Source organism: Leptodactylus fuscus, chromosome 8 (genome assembly GCF_031893055.1).
Source record: "Leptodactylus fuscus isolate aLepFus1 chromosome 8, aLepFus1.hap2, whole genome shotgun sequence".
Classification (NCBI taxonomy): Eukaryota; Metazoa; Chordata; class Amphibia; order Anura; family Leptodactylidae; genus Leptodactylus; species Leptodactylus fuscus.
Genome location: NC_134272.1, coordinates 31,376,543 through 31,394,608, shown reverse-complemented (window position 1 = coordinate 31,394,608; position 18,066 = coordinate 31,376,543). Strand labels below are relative to the sequence as shown.

At 40.9% G+C, this 18,066-nt stretch overlaps 1 protein-coding gene across 1 annotated transcript; it reads left to right on the top strand.

Moving 5' to 3' along the window:
• Positions 1–53: 53 nt before the first annotated feature.
• Positions 54–12,486, top strand: LOC142217682 (alpha-aspartyl dipeptidase). Its single transcript, XM_075286027.1, has 9 exons — positions 54–73; positions 6,446–6,570; positions 7,659–7,747; positions 8,282–8,356; positions 8,949–9,028; positions 10,323–10,496; positions 10,607–10,666; positions 12,051–12,133; positions 12,399–12,486. The coding sequence occupies exons 2-9, from the start codon at positions 6,473–6,475 to the stop codon at positions 12,454–12,456; spliced, it is 717 nt and encodes a 238-aa protein (XP_075142128.1). The 5' UTR covers positions 54–73; positions 6,446–6,472; the 3' UTR covers positions 12,457–12,486.
• The last annotated feature ends 5,580 nt before the right edge of the window (positions 12,487–18,066 follow it).

The window sequence follows — 18,066 nt, the reverse complement described above, 5'->3', positions numbered from 1 at the left end:
CCTTGCCTGCCAGCCGTGAGCAATCGATCTCTGCAAACCCGGAAGCGTCGTGGAGTCCTCTGAGTAGTGACACGTGGGTATAGCGGGGAGGACTGCGCGGCTGCTGTGTGTGCCAGGGGCGGGTGTGGCTTCTGGCCGTGCTGGACCTTGTAGTCCCACACTGCTGATTTATTGTAAGGCAGGCCTGTTCTTGGATGTGATTGTCATATCTGGGCTGTCAGTAGCTTCTTCTCTTGTGCCCTCCAGTGCCACCACCTGCACCTGTTATTCTCCTTGTCTTTCTGAACCACTTGTTTTAATTTATTAAAAAAGGGTCTAAAATGAACTTATAAAATAGAATATTCATATGTCTGCCCCAGTCTTGTTATTCACATCAGGTGTCTATGAAACGATCACGCTAAATAACAATCTGTTCCTTACCCAAGGGGCTCCCATATTCAGAAAAGCCCTGGTATGTTTCAGTGTATTGAGGGACCCATGAAAACAGACAAAAATAGGACATGACCAAGATCAGGCGACTGTAACACAATACAGGACTTTGCTGGTCCAGCATAAGACTACCCAATTTGGAGGCAATTTGCGTCTACTTCCTGGGTTGACTGAGAGTAGGGCCCTGGATTGACTTTACTGGTGTCCCAGTCCCAGATGAGATTCTCATCTTTAAAATGAGTCCAAGGTTATCTCCATAGCCCTACAGTTATCTCCACAGTTTATTGTCCCTCTCCTACCATACACAACCCCCTACCCCCACACTAATACTCACCTCTCCTCATTCGCTCGCTTTCTCGATCCCGGGTCTTCAGGGAGCTGCAGGGGCGATGTAAGTGATGTCATCACATTGTGCCTGCAGCTCCCAGAGAAGACAGGATGAATGATGAGCAGACGGCTCCCTGCTATATCATTGTATGCAACTGGGGCAGTCCTGTGGGACAGCTTATGCAGGTTGCCTCTGCTACCATAGTGGACCATTGGCCCTATGATTAAAATGGCCCTGACAACTCCTCTGTGTATTATAAACATAACACTCAGTGAATGCTGTATGTAAAACATAACAAAATTTAGTAAAATTGTGTAAAATTTTAGAGCCTTTTCAATATTAATATTGTCCATGGGCTGTGTCTCATATTGCAGTCGAGTCTCATTCACTTGGAAGACTATAGGACAATGCTGCAGTACTTCACTATAAAGCAATGGCGAGTCAGCACTGAAGTACCCAGATTGTAAATAATGTCGGAAGCCATAGTTGGTAGTTACCCCCCCCATCTAAAAATAAGTATAGGCCATCAATTTCATTAAGGTCGCACTCCTTTTTAAAAGGGTTCGCTGACCGATTCTACTGTATATACATTGTCATATTTTGTTAGTAGGCTGAACATGGTGATAAAAAAGGTCATACTTTACTACTCCTATTCCAACGCTTCCCATGTCCACCATTGGTGTCTCTTTCCTGGTTCCTATTGAAATAAACTAAAGGATCGCTCAGCCAAACAGTGACTGTCGTAATAAACTTCTACAGCCAGGACCAGAAAGCAAAGACCAGTGGACTCCCCTTCAGATCGGAGGCAGCAGTACCATTTATCCTTTAAATTGCTAAGGTAACTTATCATTCCTATAAGTGGCCATAAATCAGTAGTATTAGGGCTAGTTCACACGTGGGCAAAGGGGAGGTTTTTGACAGCGGAATTCGCTTCAAAAACCGCTCCTTTAACATGGTGGTCTATGTAGACCACTAGCTTTTTTTTTCCTCCTAGCGTTTTCCGCCTGAAGAAGCGACATGACCTTTCTTCAGGCGGAAAACGCCTGAAGAATTGCATAGAAGTGAATGGGAGGCGAAAACCGCGCGGTAAAAAACCGCGCGTTTTTTTTGCACACAAAACCGCGCGTTTTTTTGCAAAAAACCGCGCGGTTTTCGCCTGCAGTTTCTATAGCACATATAGGAAAAAAAAACCCTAGTGAAAACCGCTAGCGAAAACCGCATCAAAAACCGCGTCAAAAACCGCGTGGAATGCAAAAAACAACATCAAAAAAACTCCCCGAGGTTTTTTTACCTCGCACAAATAAGCTAGGCGGTTTTCACGTGTGAACTGACCCTTAGTAGTAGTAACATTCTTGGATTTGAAATCCCTGTAATTGACAAAACTACCACAGATAAGGGTTATGTCCGAGTGACGTATACTGAGAACATCCGGAGATACATAATATCTGTTTACAGAACTACGTTACCTTATGTGTAATAAGGAGGATTAACCTACCCATCACCTCTTTTATGCCAGGGAGATTCCAAAGCCTATAAAAGTATACTATTTCATGAGTAATGTACTGCAAATTGAAATCAACTGTGCAAAAGGTTACGAATGGGAATACAGTTACATGACAATATACAGAAGCAAATAGACTACCTCTAACCTGGATACTGTAGGCCTTGTTAGGAATCTAATACAATAATGTTTTTATCATAAGCTTGTAATGGATATACATTGTTACTTTGTTGCAGTTGCCACATCTGCACAGTGTTTCTGTTAGGGGGCGTTCACACTACCGTTGGTGTCTGTTATGAAGGTGTCCGTTTAAAAGAAAAAAAAACGGACACCTATCATAACGGACATTAACGGACACTAACTGATGCTAACTGATGTTAATGTTTCCGTTTTTTTTTTACCGAACCATTTAATGGATCAGTTAAAAAAAACGGACACATTAGTATAAGTAGCATCAGTTAGTGTCTGTTTTTTATACTGTCCGTTTTTTTCTGTTTGCGGTTTATGCTTTCTGAGCATGTGCAGAAAATAAACGGACAGAAAATAACGGACTGTAACTGATGGCCATCAGTTACTGTCCGTTATATGTCCGTTGCCCATAGACCTCAATGTTAAATAAAAAATGGACACTTTCTGTCCGTTTTTTCAAACGGACAAAAAAAATCCTGCATTTGTGATTTCTCTGTCCGCTTGAAAAAACGGACATGGTTGTTAACGGACCCTTAAGGACACAAAAGGACAACAGATGAAATCCCATTGAAATGAAAGGAAATTGTAACGGACACAGCTAGTGTCCGTTGCTAAAATCTTGAACAGACAGTAGCAATGGACACTGCAGTTGGACACCAACGGTAGTGTGAACGCCCCCTTATCTTGGTGGGATCTCAGTGCCTTTTCCTTCAGTATGCACAGTAGTTTCCAGCCTGGCCATTTTGAGCCAAGTTGCTGTACTGCGACTAGCTGGCCATCATCAAGTAACTTCAGATTAACCCTTCATCAGGTGCATTCAGTACATAACAGAATGGCAATGACTACCAGGCAGATGTAGTGTTGTGACTTCCGATATGGACACTGACATTTTGGATACAAGCTGATGCTTTCAGGTTCCTGAAGCATGTAATAAATATGTTGCTGCTTCTTTAAGACCCCGATAATGTGCTGTAACACTTTGTATCTGCAATGTGTTCCTCATAGAGGAAGTGGAGCCTGGAGTGTCCAGCTTTGGCCCCCAGACTCTTGTATCCCACACTGAGCTAATGCTGGGAAATGTAATGTGTCTTATGAGACCTAATGTTACGCTGGAAGGTGAGTTGATGACTGTCAGTACAGTGATGGCTCCTGTGCTATATACAGGAACCTGTGATTTTTGGTATAGTGTTGGATGCATGATGCTCACTGAGAATTTGAAAGAGCCTACAAATAGGAAAACTGCTAAAAAAAAAAAAAAAAAAAAAAAGAGTATACGATTATCCCCTGACCCTGGTCTATAGTCTCTCATTCTGCCAAATCAGTATCCCTGCGCTATGCTGAGGAGGCCCAATAGGCCGAAACAGCGCTGTCCATAGCTGGGAATCTGTTCCTTTTGGAATAGAAATACTAATTTGGCAATTAAATCCACATCATGACAGTAGACTTTTTAACTGAGTCATGCATGATGTTAAGGATGCTGCCCTCTAGAGGGCGGTGTACAGAGTGCACTGTTCTCCTAATTATATCCTGGAGAATAGATTTGCATATATTTTACCCCCAAAAAAGAGAATACCAGTCACAAAATTACAGGAATGGCCTTGAAACGTTAAAGGGGCTTTCCAGGATCTACCCACAGGATACATTATCAGTATCATATTGGTCAGGGTCCAACACCTAAAATCTGTCTCCATCAGCTGTCTTGGCTTCTAGAAGCCATACACTAGGTGTACAGTCTGAAGCAGAACTGCTCCTATTCAAGTAAATGAAAGCAGGGCTGCAGTTCCAGGCACCTGCTACATACATTGTATATGGCTTCTGGTCTGTACAGTGTAGCGATGGTGCCTTCTCCCATTCATTGAAATAGAAGCAGGGCAGTGATCAAGACAGAGTCCGGGTGTCAGACACAGAATGGTCTAATGACTTACCCTGTGGATAGATTGTCTACCTTCCTGGACAATCCCTTTAAATGAATATACAGTCCTATGAAAAAGTTTGGGCACCCCTATTAATCTTAATCATTTTTTGTTCTAAATATTTTGGTGTTTGCAACAGCCATTTCAGTTTTATATATCTAATAACTGATGGACACAGTAATATTTCAGGATTGAAATGAGGTTTATTGTACTAACAGAAAATGTGCAATATGCATTAAACCAAAATTTGACCGGTGCAAAAGTATGGGCACCCTTATCATTTTATTGATTTGAATTCCCCTAACTACTTTTTACTGACTTACTAAAGCACAAAATTGGTTTTGTAACCTCAGTGAGCTTTGAACTTCATAGCCAGATGTATCCAATCATAAGAAAAGGTATTTAAGGTGGCCAATTGCAAGTTGATCTCCTATTTGAATCTCCTCTGAAGAGTGGCATCATGGGCTACTCAAAACAACTCTCAAATGATCTGAAAACAAAGATTGTTCAACATAGTTGTTCAGGGGAAGGATACAAAAAGTTGTCTCAGAGATTTAACCTGTCAGTTTCCACTGTGAGGAACATAGTAAGGAAATGGAAGACCACAGGGACAGTTCTTGTTAAGCCCAGAAGTGGCAGGCCAAGAAAAATATCAGAAAGGCAGAGAAGAAGAATGGTGAGAACAGTGAAGGACAATCCACAGACCACCTACAAAGAGCTGCAGCATCATCTTGCTGCAGATGGTGTCACTGTGCATCGGTCAACTATACAGCGCACTTTGCACAAATAGAAGCTGTATGGGAGAGTGATGAGAAAGAAGCCGTTTCTGCACGTACGCCACAAATAGAGTTGCCTGAGGTATGAAAAAGCACATTTGGACAAGGCAGCTTCATTTTGGAAACAAAAATTGAGTTGTTTGGTTATAAAAAAAAGGCGTTATGCATGGCGTCCAAAAAGAAACAGCATTCCAAGAAAAACACATGCTACCCACTGTAAAATTTGGTGGAGGTTCCATCATGCTTTGGGGCTGTGTGGCCAATGCCGGCACCGGGAATCTTGTTAAAGTTGAGGGTCGCATGGATTCCACTCAGTATCAGCAGATTCTTGAGAATAATGTTCAAGAATCAGTGACGAAGTTGAAGTTACGCCGGGGATGGATATTTCAGCAAGACAATGATCCAAAACACCGCTCCAAATCCTCAGGCATTCATGCAGAGGAACAATTACAATGTTCTGGAATGGCCATCCCAGTCCCCAGACCTGAATATCATTGAACATCTGTGGGATGATTTGAAGCGGGCTGTCCATGCTCGGCGACCATCTAACTTAACTGAACTTGAATTGTTTGTCCAAAATACCTTTATCCAGGATCCAGGAACTGATTAAAAGCTACAGGAAGCGACTAGAGGCTGTTATCTTTGCAAAAGGAGGATCTACTAAATATTAATGTCACTTTTCCCATACTTTTGCACCGGTCAAATTTTGGTTTAATGCATATTGCGCATTTTCTGTTAGTACAATAAACCTCATTTCAATCCTGAAATATTACTGTGTCCATCAGTTATTAGATATATCAAACTGAAATGGCTGCTGCAAATACCAAAATATTTAGAACTAAAAATGATTAAGATTAATAGGGGTGCCCAAACTTTTTCATAGGACTGTAAAACAAAACAAAGACACCGAGCGCACTAAGTGTAGTATTTGAGAGTACACAAATGATTAAAAACTGGGTAAGTATTAACGTGGACCAGATAAAACTCTCTCGGAGAATTGAATAAGTCATCTCTTTATTAATATGAAAAATAAAAGGGCATTTGTAGGTTGTCTTATGACTCTGAATTATTGTACTGTATAATATAACAGTACATATAAAAGGCTAGTCAGTTGTTAACCTTTATCCTGTAGACTACAGCATGCTATGCAAAGTCCAATTTGAAAGTTTAATAAAGTTCAGTAGAAAAGCAAAAAAAAAAAGGAACTTTGTTGTGCGGAAGACGGACTTGCAGATGTCAGCTATTATACATTGTGAGTCACAGAACTTTAACCTTTCCCGTCTTTCTCCTCCGCTTATATTCACTGCAGTTTTCTGGCTGATACACTCCATTAAGGATGACACTGAGGCGACTGCTGCTAGTTTCCAACTCTACGCTGCACGGCGGGGGGTATCTGGAGCACTGCCAAGACCAGATCCAAAAGTTTCTAGGGGAGTAAGTGAACTATATTCTACCTTGTTACCCATTAGCAAACCGCTTCTACAGTATGTGTATGAATAACTTCCAACATCACTTGCTGTACTAGACCTCAAATACTACAACATCATTTCATGGTGATGTGAATCACACGATGGGTCAGACTCGGCTCTGCTGCATTTGTGGGTATTGTAAGTTAAAGGCTATATAACAACTTTGGTCACACGACAAATAGTGTGTGCGATTTGTCTGTATTTGATGTCATGCAGTTATTTTAGAAGTACGACCAAACAGTGTAATATAGTAGTTGTAGTAATTGTAGTATACAGGTCACAGTTAGATATTTAGTTATGACCTGCAAATATTTGGTAGGTTTGGATTTTTTGTGACAATCACAGTATGTTGCATTGCATTGCATTAAGGCTGAGGCCCCATGTTGCGTAAATGTAGCTTTTTGTTGTTGAAGATTTTGCTGAGTTTTTTTTTTTAGCTAACCTCAGGAGTGGATTTAACAGAAAACAAATGTCTAATCAATGGTTCACATCTGTGCTTGGTAATCCTTTCGGGGAGTCCACATGGGGACCCCCCAGAATAGAATACTGAATGCATTGGCAAGCGGAGAGCTTATGAGAGCACATGGACCCCATAGACTATAATGGAGTCAGTGTGTTTTCCACGCGTTGTCCGCACTGAACATGCGGAGAGAAAAGTACTTCATGAACTACTTTCCTCTCCACATGACTAGTGCGGATAGCGTGCGGACAGCACAGGGACCTCATTATAGTCTAACCGCTCCAAAAAACACGGCAAGGTCCAAAAACCGCTTCCTAATTAGGAAGCGTTTTTTTTCCGGACCAAAATAAGCCACACATAATTTACGTGTGAACTAGCCCTAATACTTGAAGAAGGAAACACATTTCTTCAATACGATACAATACAAAGTTTCTTACTAGTCTTTTATGAGAAGTTGTTTTATCATTGGAGGAATGAACAGAAACCACATGGTATATTACTCCAACAATAGCCTGTATGGTTACATATTGAAATGAAAAGAAGTTGTGCTTGTTTAGTCTTCTGAATTAAATACAGCCTTGTTTTGTTCTCAGCCAAGTGAAACGCGTCCTATTCATTCCATATGCGCTGCACGACAGAGATGAATATGCTAAAACTGCAAGGAAAAAATTTGAGAGCTTGGGTAAGTGAAAGCTTTGTAATAGTCATTAGATCTATCTAGTGTCTGACGCTAGGATCATACTAGTGCTGGCTGTCCTTTATATCCAGATCTGTCAGGACAGCGGTTACACACGGGGCCCGGGAACCACATTAAGTATAATAGGGTCCTATTGTTTTTAAACTGAAACTGGCGGAGACTCCGGCGCACGTGAACATAACCTTATTGTGAGATTGTGTATACACACGGCAGGCAGAATTTTTGCAAAGTTACACCAATATGCTGCAGTTTTGCTAAATAAGTGTGTAAAATGCAGCAAATTACATGCTATGACTGTTACTAGTGAATACACACAGATAGATTTATTGCTGCCGCTGCATCCTTTTGTGTCGTGCATTATCAGAATGTTTGTTTTTTTTTTTTTTTTTTTTTAAATAAAATAAAACCTACTTTTTTTTCTTTGGATGGTGGGATACAACTAGTACTTAAAATGAAAAAATCCTATTGAGAGGAAGCAATAAACTATGTCTGACATTGAATATTTTTATTTCTTTTCAGGCTATGCGTTGGATAGTATACACGAAGCTGCTGATCCTGTAGATTCAGTTCTGAAATCAGAGGCCATATTCATTGGTGATTGCTTTATTCTTTTGTGATCAAACTACAACAGAGAGGTTTACATGCTTTGCTTTCCATTTAACATGTAATTTAGAAACTTTTTGCAATTTACTTAACAAGGGGCCTGCTGGAATGAGATGGGTGTAGATTAGTGGGAATAAAGTGAGCAGTAGCATGGTCATGTGACTAACGGAACGGACATGATGTCACTTCCTGAGAAGCAGAAAGCAGCCATGTTTTCAAAGTCCTGCACAACCTCTTTAAATAGTGCTGTGTATTGACATGCACTTCAGTACTTGTATTCTAACACTGTCCTCAGTGCCAGGTGTGTATGCCTCACTCATGGACGTTGTCTCCATATTGAAGAGGTGCAAACTAACTAGAGCAGGTGCGGTCAGATACTTCTCTTCTTACTAAAATAGGGCTCCAAAACTTTTTCAGCTTCTCAACCAATTGTCCAGATGTGTCGAGCATTCCCTCCCCTTCTTTCTCTCTCAGTTATACTTTTATCCCACAATAATCCCCCTATAGCATCTCTGCCTAATACTATAGATAGATAAGTAACTGACTAGTGATGTTTATTAATAATTTATTTCTCTAACCGCAGGTGGTGGGAACACGTTTCGACTTCTAAAAGCTTTGTATGATAACAATTTAATACCTGCCATCAAGAAAAAAGTGATTGAGGTAACGTTATAGGATATTGTCAGTTCTCTGTCTGACAGCATTAAATTAGCCAGGGGACCAGAATGGTGGAGTGCTTGTCCACAGGCCTCGTAGACTATAATGGGGTCTGTATGTTTTCCATGTGGTGTCCACACGAATCATGTGGAGACAAAAGTAGTTCGTGAAGTACCGTATATACTCGAGTATAAGCCGACCCGAATATAAGCCGAGGCCCCTAATTTCACCACAAAAAACTGGAAAAACTTATTGACTTGAGTATAAGCCGAGGGGGGAAATGCAGCAGCTACTGGAAAATTTCAAAAATTAAAATGGTCGGAGTTTTTGGGTGCAGTAGGTGCTGGGGAAGGGGAGGGGGTGTTTTGGTTGTCTGTCTGCCCCTTCCCTGAGCTTGAGGACTGTTTTTTTTTTTTTTCCTCCACTTGGAATTCAACCTGGCTGTATATAGGGGTTCTGCAGTGCTCCTATTAATCCCTTCCCGACAGAACAGGAGCACTGCAGATCCCCTATATTCAGTAGACCGGGCACTTTCAGACACAGGGATACCTAATGTGTATGTGTTTCACAGTCATTTTCTACTTGTATATGTATTCTAGGGAAAGGAGGTATTAAGAACTTTTATTTTATTATATATTTTTTAAAGCTTTCTTTTTATTCCGCTATTTTATGGGAGATTCTATACATTACTATTGTGGCTGGTCATAGACCCCCCCCTTCAAAAAAAAGAATTTTTTTTTTTTTTAATACGTTTCTCTCCGCTTTACTCATGCGGACACCGAGCGGAAAACACACGGACCCCATTATAGTCTATGGGGTCCGTGTGCTTTCATTGCTCAACGCTTTTTAATACATTTGGTACTCTCCGAACAGAATACCGAACACAGTTGTGAACCAGGCCTAAAACAAGTTTAAAAAGAAACAAAAAACAACAATAAAGAAAGTCCTTTTCTATTTTTGTCCATTTTCACAGATCCCTTCATGCACTGTAATATATGGGAGATCCATGATAATGGCTGCGCCTTGGTTGCAAGATGGGTGTGAAAAATGGCCATTTTTCATCTCAGACATGTGAATGTAGCCTTAATTTTTCATTTAAGACCTCTTTTAAAAAGATCATTAACACTTGTAGTAAATCCTATGACAGAGGTAGAAGTCTATGTGGCAGTATGGTAGCTGTAGATTTACACATTTTCTGTGCACTTTAAATCATTTTTGTCAGGTTCTGTATAGTGATTTGATTTTTTGTTATCTAAGTCATTTCAATAACCATTTCCATGGATTTTTGTAATGTTTCCAGGATGGGATTCCTTACATAGGTTCCAGTGCGGGTACCAACGTGGCTACAATAAGCATCAACACCACCAATGACATGCCAATCGTGTACCCACCCTCTCTGCAGGCCATTGGATTGGTACCTTTTAATATAAACCCACATTACCTAGATCCAGATGTTAACAGCAAACATATGGGGGTATGTGTATTCACATCACTGAAGAGATAAATTCCATATAAGTTTGGTAAATCTGTACAGTCAGGATCCATTTACTTATATAACAGACTTTTTTATTACTGTATATTCAGGAGACTCGGGAACAGCGGCTGAGACAGTATCATGAAGAACCAGATACCCCTCCTGTGCTTGTATGTAGATGACACGTTATTTCAATATATCACCATTTTATAGTTTGTACATTAAGGGTTAATAATTTGACACTAATTCAGCCTGTATCCTCCAGAGCAGCATTTATAATTCTGCAGGCAGACCACAGGGGCATATTATAGTATGTGGACCATAACAAATCCGTAGTACTGACATATAGTACACTCGGTGTTCCTCTAGAAGCAAAGCTAATAAAGAAAGTGATGCATAACTCTATTCTCTTACGGATTTTCACAGTAACCGTAAAACCCCCCCAACACTCTGTAAACCCTGAGGCGATCGAGAAAATTTCACAATCGCGATCGGAATTCCGAACACGATCTTTTTAGGTTGGATCGAGAACGGTACTATTTCCCACAATGCTTTGCTTAGTCTTCGCACTGAGTATACGCTACGCTCATTCTGAGTGGCGTGTAAACTCAGTGTGAAGACTCCGCTGTGGTTCCATAGGAATGAATGGAAGCAGCTGGCACACAGCCTTAACCCCCTGCGCGCCAACTGCCTCCATTCATTCTAATGGGAGACTAAACTAACATCTCTAGTAGCTACTTACCTCCAGAGATGGCTGCTCTGGTGCCCGGTGTTCTCCTTCTTCTTCGCCTCGCTGCTGCTCCACGCTGCTCTTCTCGCCTCGCTGCTGCCACCGCCTCCCAGGTTAGTGTTTAAAGAGCTAGGAAGGTGGGGCTTGTGGCTAAGGAGAGTGTGGGAAGGTACAGGGCAGGGAGACGTGACCTCTCCCCTCCCAGTACCCGCCCACACTCTCCTAATCTGGGAGGCAGGGGGCAGTGAGGCGGAGAAGAGCAGTGTGGAGCGGAAGCGAGGCGAAGAAGAACACCGGAGCAGCCATCTCTGCAGGTAAGTGGACACCAGGGGGGGACTAAGTAGCCAGAGGATTAAAAAAAAAAATAAAAAAAATCTTCTGGCTACTTAGTGATTCACTACACAGCGTGGATTCTAACAATTAAAGCGTTCAATTGTTAGATTCCATGCTGTATAGTGAATAGGATTGCTTTTAAAATCCGATCTCCGATTAATAAAAAAATCCCATTGACTTGCATTGGGATCGAGATCGGGTTCGAATGAAAAATGATCGGAAATCGGATTTTAAAATCGATCCTGAAAAGTCAAGATCGGCTCAACCCTAGTCCATAGTCTACGGGCACAGTATACATCAGCCATAAATTACTTCAAGAAAAACCAAGTTAATTCTAAGTTATTATAATATTTTATCAACTAGTAATGTGTTAACAGATTATTATTTTTTTTTAATCAATGCTACATTGAAATGTTATATAATGTTTATAATATCTGAAGGATTGAACTAAAATGTATTTTTGACTAATTGCTCACTTTGTATATATGTAGGCTCTTCGGGAGGGCTGTATGCTCTTGGTGGAAGGAAATAAGGCTACGCTTCTTGGAATAACTAAAGCCCGGCTCTTCTTAAGGTAACGTTCAGACACAGTTTACGACAACTTTTATTGGGGTTGTGGGCGAAATCTTAGTAGATTATAAATACTGGCGGTTATAATAAATCCATGACCAACGAATTGATAATCCTTTCACCTGCGATGGCGTGTATAATGGATCACGTGGTAGACATGACATTTCTTTTATATTCTTACACAAAATCTTCCACTTTGCTGGCTTCCTTCCTGCAGATAGCGATGAATACTGCGGTAAGGATCTAAGCTCTGTCTTATTCTATTACAGAGGGAAATCTCCAACAGAACACGCGCCTGGTGAAGACTTCAGTTTCCTCCTGAACTAATAGTTTTCAGCTAATAAATGTGACAAATGGAGTGACGGCTTCTACTTTGTGATGTTTGGTTCAGGTCAAGCACAGAATTCCTTATCCTGTCTTTCATATTATGTCCCTAGTTTACATAGGGATTTTGGTACATTTTTAAAACAACTTACAGATTTTTCATGGAATGTTTCAGCAAAAAGAATATAATATTTGGGGAGAAAAATGCTTACTACACCTCTTGATAAATTCATAGAGGGTTATGGATTCCTATCCGCTGGGAGGGTTGTATGCTTTTTTTTAAAAAAATTTCACCTCGAGGGGCCGCATGGTGGCTCAGTGGTTAGCACTGCAGCCTTGCAGCGCTGGAGTCCTGGTGTTCAAATCCCACCAAGGGCATAAAACCATCTGCAAGGAGTTTGTATGTTCTCCCCGTGTTTGCGTGGATTTCCATCCCATATTCCAAAAGACATACTGATAGGGAAAAATGTATATTGTGAGCTCTATGTGGGGCTCACAATCTACATTTAAAAAAAAAAAAAAAATTCACCTCGGAGCTTCTGCAGTTGCCCCCACATGCAGTGTAAATATAACTCCAAATGTACATCTATGGTGCACTATTATTTCTAAGCCCTATTGTACTTCCAGGCAAAGATCAGGGCCACATACAGGTTGTTCTAAAATCAGGATACACGGCATAAGAACAAAAGAGCAGATGTTTCAGTACTAGAGATGAGTGAACACTGTTTGGATCAGCCGTTCCGAACAGCACGCTCCCATAGAAATGAATTCATTTCTATAGGAGCGTGCTGTTCGGAACAGCTGATCTGAACAGTGTTTGCTCATATCTATTTTTCTATGGGAGCGTGCTGTTCGGAACGGCTGATCCAAACAGTGTTCACTCATCTCTCAGTACCACTGACAACAATCATGCATTCTTTTGTTCTTATCGCCCGTGTCACTCACTGAATTTTAGAAACAACTTGTATGTGGCACCTGATACCCTTTGCCTGGAAGTACAATAGGGCCTTAGACAATAATAGTGCACCTATAGATGCTACATTTGGCCTTTCCTAATCTTTGCCCATATGGTTTTCATTCACATATGCATTTTTTTTTCCATACTCGTGAGAAATTGCGTAACAAATTTTTGGGTGCACTTTCTCATGAAACATTTGATGCCAAATCAACATTTTATGTAATTTTTCATTTTCACAGCCCAACATTAATAAATTCTATGAAAAAGCTGTGAGGTAAAAGGCTCACTAAATTCGTTGAAAGCTGTAATTTCCACTGATCTGATATCTATGGAGCTCTGCAAATGCAGCACAGTTCCTGAAAACAATTCCAGCAGAGGGTTTTGGCCCTCCAAAAACCATATGACCTGGTTGACATCTGCTTTCGGTAGTCCACTTGGGGACCTCCAAACTGAATACTGAACGCATTAAAAAGCAGTTAGCAGAGAATCCACACGGTCCCCATAGATTATAAAGGAGTCCATGTGTTTTCTGCATGAATCTTGCAAAAAGAAAAGTAGTGCAAGCAGTACTGTTTTCTCCGCATGATTCGTGTGGAAAACAAACGGACCCAATTATAGCTTATGGAGGCCGTGTGGTTTCTCTAACTGCTTTTTAATGCGTTTGGCATTCCATTCGGGAGGTCCCCAAGCGGACTCCCCAAATGGAATACTGAACCAGACCTATTGCAGACACTTCTTCCCTTCTGCACCCTGTCATGTGGCCTACAGCAGTTTACATCAACATATGGGGTATTTTGATACTCCAGAGAAATTTATATTACATGTAGAATACATTTTTTTCTTCAATCCCTTTTGAACGCATACATTGCATTACTAAAGTAGCATATTACAAAAGAAATTGAAATTTATAAATTTCACTTTTATGTTGTTGGAATTCCTGTGAAACGCCTTTATAAATGGGACGATTTATAGGTGGTTTCTAATATGTAAGCCTTTAAAACCCCCCTCAGAATGGAATTACTTCCTTAAGAATAGGTTTTGGAAAATTTCTGTTAGACTTGTAAGCCTTCTAATATCCTAAAATAAATTAAAGGACTTTTATAAAATGATGGCAACATAAAAAGGAGAAGAAAAACTGGATAAATACTGATTAATGTAAGTGCAATGTCTGAAAATGGATTATAAAATTTTTCTATTAGTTTTCATAAGTCATCCATTTGCACATGTAGCCAAATAGTATTGCTTTAATTTTTAAGAGCATGTTGCATGAGACAGCCTTGTATAGTAACAGTGCATGTGACACTAAGGCAACCACTACCTTTGGGATGACTGCTTTAGGCCTTAGGCATGTAAATTTGGGGGTGCGGGCCTTGCTGTGTAACCCTCAAGAAATTAAGAGTTGTGCCCCCTTGTTGAATGACAGCTTTCCCTTTAGGGCTAGTTCACACGGGGCTAGTGGCCGCGTATTTTGGTCCTGATTTTGGGCAGGAAGCCGCGTCAGAATAGGACCAAAATGTGTAGCTGTAGCGGTTTCCCTCTCCGGAGTAGGCCCAAATGAATGGGCCTAGTCCAAAGGGTGCTGTCGCGAGCCAGATGCCGTGGCTGAATCAGCCGCGGAATCTGCCTGAAGAAAGGGTAGCTCACTTCTTTTTTGTGCGAACGGGAACACACCGTTAGCGCAAAAAACAACGCTAGTGGTCTACATAGACCTCTATTGTGAGGGAGTGGATTTTGAGGTGGATTCGGCCCCCTTTTTTGCCCCGTGTTAACGAGTCCTTATATAGTCATGAACACCAAGCACCACATAGTGTATACCCATTGAGCAGACTACCGGCAAAACAGCAGCATGTACACCAGTAAGTGACCTGGCAGCGGAGTTCAGGTTTCCAATACAGTGTCTGTAGTGTTTGTATACAAGTGCAGCACATTGCTAAAATTTTCCAGCAACTCAAATGGTGTATTTTTGTATTTCACACAAATTTCTGTAAGTAATTTAAGTCTGGGTTCACATTTGCGCTGGAGAACCGAAAGGATGGTGAGCCCATCTGCTAAAACAGCGGAAACCCACAGATCGTAATGGGGTCTGTCAGGTTTCTGCCATTTTTATACTGAAACCAGGGGAGAGAAAAGTCCTACGGAGACTCCGACGCAGATGTGAACGAAGGCTTAGGCTGTCTGGGAATAGTCATAGTAAATGACAAGATACCCATTGAATTAGGCCTGTGCCAAAGTTATTAAAAATTCACACACTGAGCCAGAAATTGCAAGCGTTATTCAACATTTTATTCTGTCTGCTCCCGAGTTATCATATTTACAATAGTTGGTTCAAATGTCCTGTACAAAATATTAAAACTGTTACATATTACAAATCTGAAGTCTCTAAAAAAGTGCAAAACATCTTAAAAACATCCACAACCACCCTGTACATAAAATAGAGCCGATATACACACATCATCCCGTCAGCGCCAATATCGTATGCAGTTCGTTGACTTGCACATGGTCAGGATCCTACCGGCACTGAGAGGACTTTATTATTTCAATTTCAGGTCACAAAAACTTACTGTATACAACATATAATATTGCACAAAAAAAAAATTCAGTACAAGCCAGAAAATTTCTATTATTCAGAAAGGCAGATGTGTGAAACATCGATGACTTGTCAGCACAAAATCCTGAGAAATATTTATGCGGAGTAAAGAACGGCGGTAATATTAGAGTTTATTTCATGTTCCGCAGAATTACACGAGATCACCGTTTCATTTACTCCAGTCACAAATATAACTATGACTTCATAAAGTAAAATCACATATAGTGGAGTCATTTATTAAAAGAAACCCATTAAGGCCTATGACGCGGCTGCGCATTGTGCGTTGTAGTATAGGCAGGCACAGAGTACAGAATGGATGGTGCTATAGTATAGTGTTAGATATTGCTGTAGAGTCACCATCATCAATTAACACAATAAAAACCGTTGCGCACAAAGTGTATCATACCTGGTGGACACAAATAAAATAAATATCTGTATTAAAGCAAGCCTGCAAATACACGGAACCCTGGAAGACGTGAATGTTTTAGTTTCTGGTCTACAAATGGTGATGCCGTCAAAAGTATATTACAAGTAAGAAGTATGTGACCTACCTATGAAATGTAGGATATAAAACACAACTGCAGATTCCTATATACAAAGATAAAAATGCAGTATACATAATATATTATCAGTAGACTCATCTCAAGCATAAAACTCTGACACACAACACAGAAAGCCAAGTATTTGGTTGACAAGATCATTATACATTCCATGATCAATGTGTATAGTTTGGAGACTGTTCACATGATAAGCTATTAAGTAGGTTAGATTTAGAATTCTGTAATGGTTACAGCAGCAAATTAATAAAAATATTCTAGAAACCTCATTTTCCCACATGTAGCAGATCTGTGGAGTAAGTTCTGCAGCTCTCTTAGGCTGGGTTCCCACAATCAGGTTTTTGTATGCGGTTTAAAGGGAGTCTACCATTACAATTGAAATTTTTCTCGCTAACACGTAGGAATAGCCTTAAGAAAGGTTACTCATCTTCTACCTTTAGATGTCTTCTCCGCGCCGCCGTTCTGTAGAAATCCCGGTTTTCTTCAGTATGCAAATGAGTTCTCTCGCAGCATTGGGGATGCCCCCAGTGCTGTTTGAGTGCTGGGGCCCGCCCCCAGTGCTGCAAGAGAACTCATTTGCATAACAGCGAAAACAGGGATTTCTACGGAACGGCGGCGCAGAGAAGACATCTAAAGGTAGGATACGAGTAGCCTTTCTTAAAGCTATTCCTATGTGTTAGCGAAAATTTTTTTTAATTTTAATGGTAGAATCCCTTTAAGAAGCCAAAACCCAGAGTGGATTGAAGGACCTTTATCTCTCCATGATCCAAACCAGATTTTAGCTTCAGAGGCTGCATCAAAAAACCTGAATGTGAAGTCATGGCTTTAAAAGTACTTTCTCCAGGGAGTCGATTCACTTCCTCCATATAACAAATGTTATATGGATATTCTGGGTGGCTTCCAACCCTGTGTCATGTGATCAGAACCAATATCTGGTCCGCGAGTCACTTCACCTTCTCCTCCTCCAGTGTTCACCGCCAGATACCCTTATTATTAGGGCCGGTTTGACTCTTGTACTGATGTATTCAGCCAGTCCATATAGTGCAGATAACTAGTGATGAACATGGGAGAGAGTAAGGCGGCACAGTGACATGGCGGCCACAACCAGCCTGGTAGTTACATACAGAACACCCCTGTAACCTTCTAAGTGGGGCATGTAGAAATCCATATGCTTGGCCCCAACCCCATTCAAAGAAATCCTATTATTTTTCAGCCTAGGAGAGCTTCTGGCTTATACGTTGGAAGATGTGCTCTGTGGTGTATAGACCGTCACTCTAATAAGTTAAAGGGGTTGCCTTATCAATTGATGACCTGTGTTTAGTATAGGCCATGCAGTGAACGTGGGTAGGGGTCTGACACCAAGCTCCATTCCCATACACAGATGGAAGAGACCCCATCATTCGAGTGAGCACAGCAGCCTCTACAGAAAACCAAAGACAATGCTGTACATTGTATAGTGGTTCTGCTTTGTATCATAGCTCAGCCCCATTCACTTGAGTGGGACTGAGCTA

Bases quoted from the DNA above. Each gene is read 5' to 3' on its own strand.
- LOC142217682 (XM_075286027.1), top strand. From the start codon at position 6,473: ATGACACTGAGGCGACTGCTGCTAGTTTCCAACTCTACGCTGCACGGC. The intron at 6,571-7,658 runs GTAAGTGAACTA...TTTTGTTCTCAG, and splicing joins ATCCAAAAGTTTCTAGGGGA to CCAAGTGAAACGCGTCCTAT. The intron at 12,134-12,398 runs GTAACGTTCAGA...ATTCTATTACAG, and splicing joins AAAGCCCGGCTCTTCTTAAG to AGGGAAATCTCCAACAGAAC.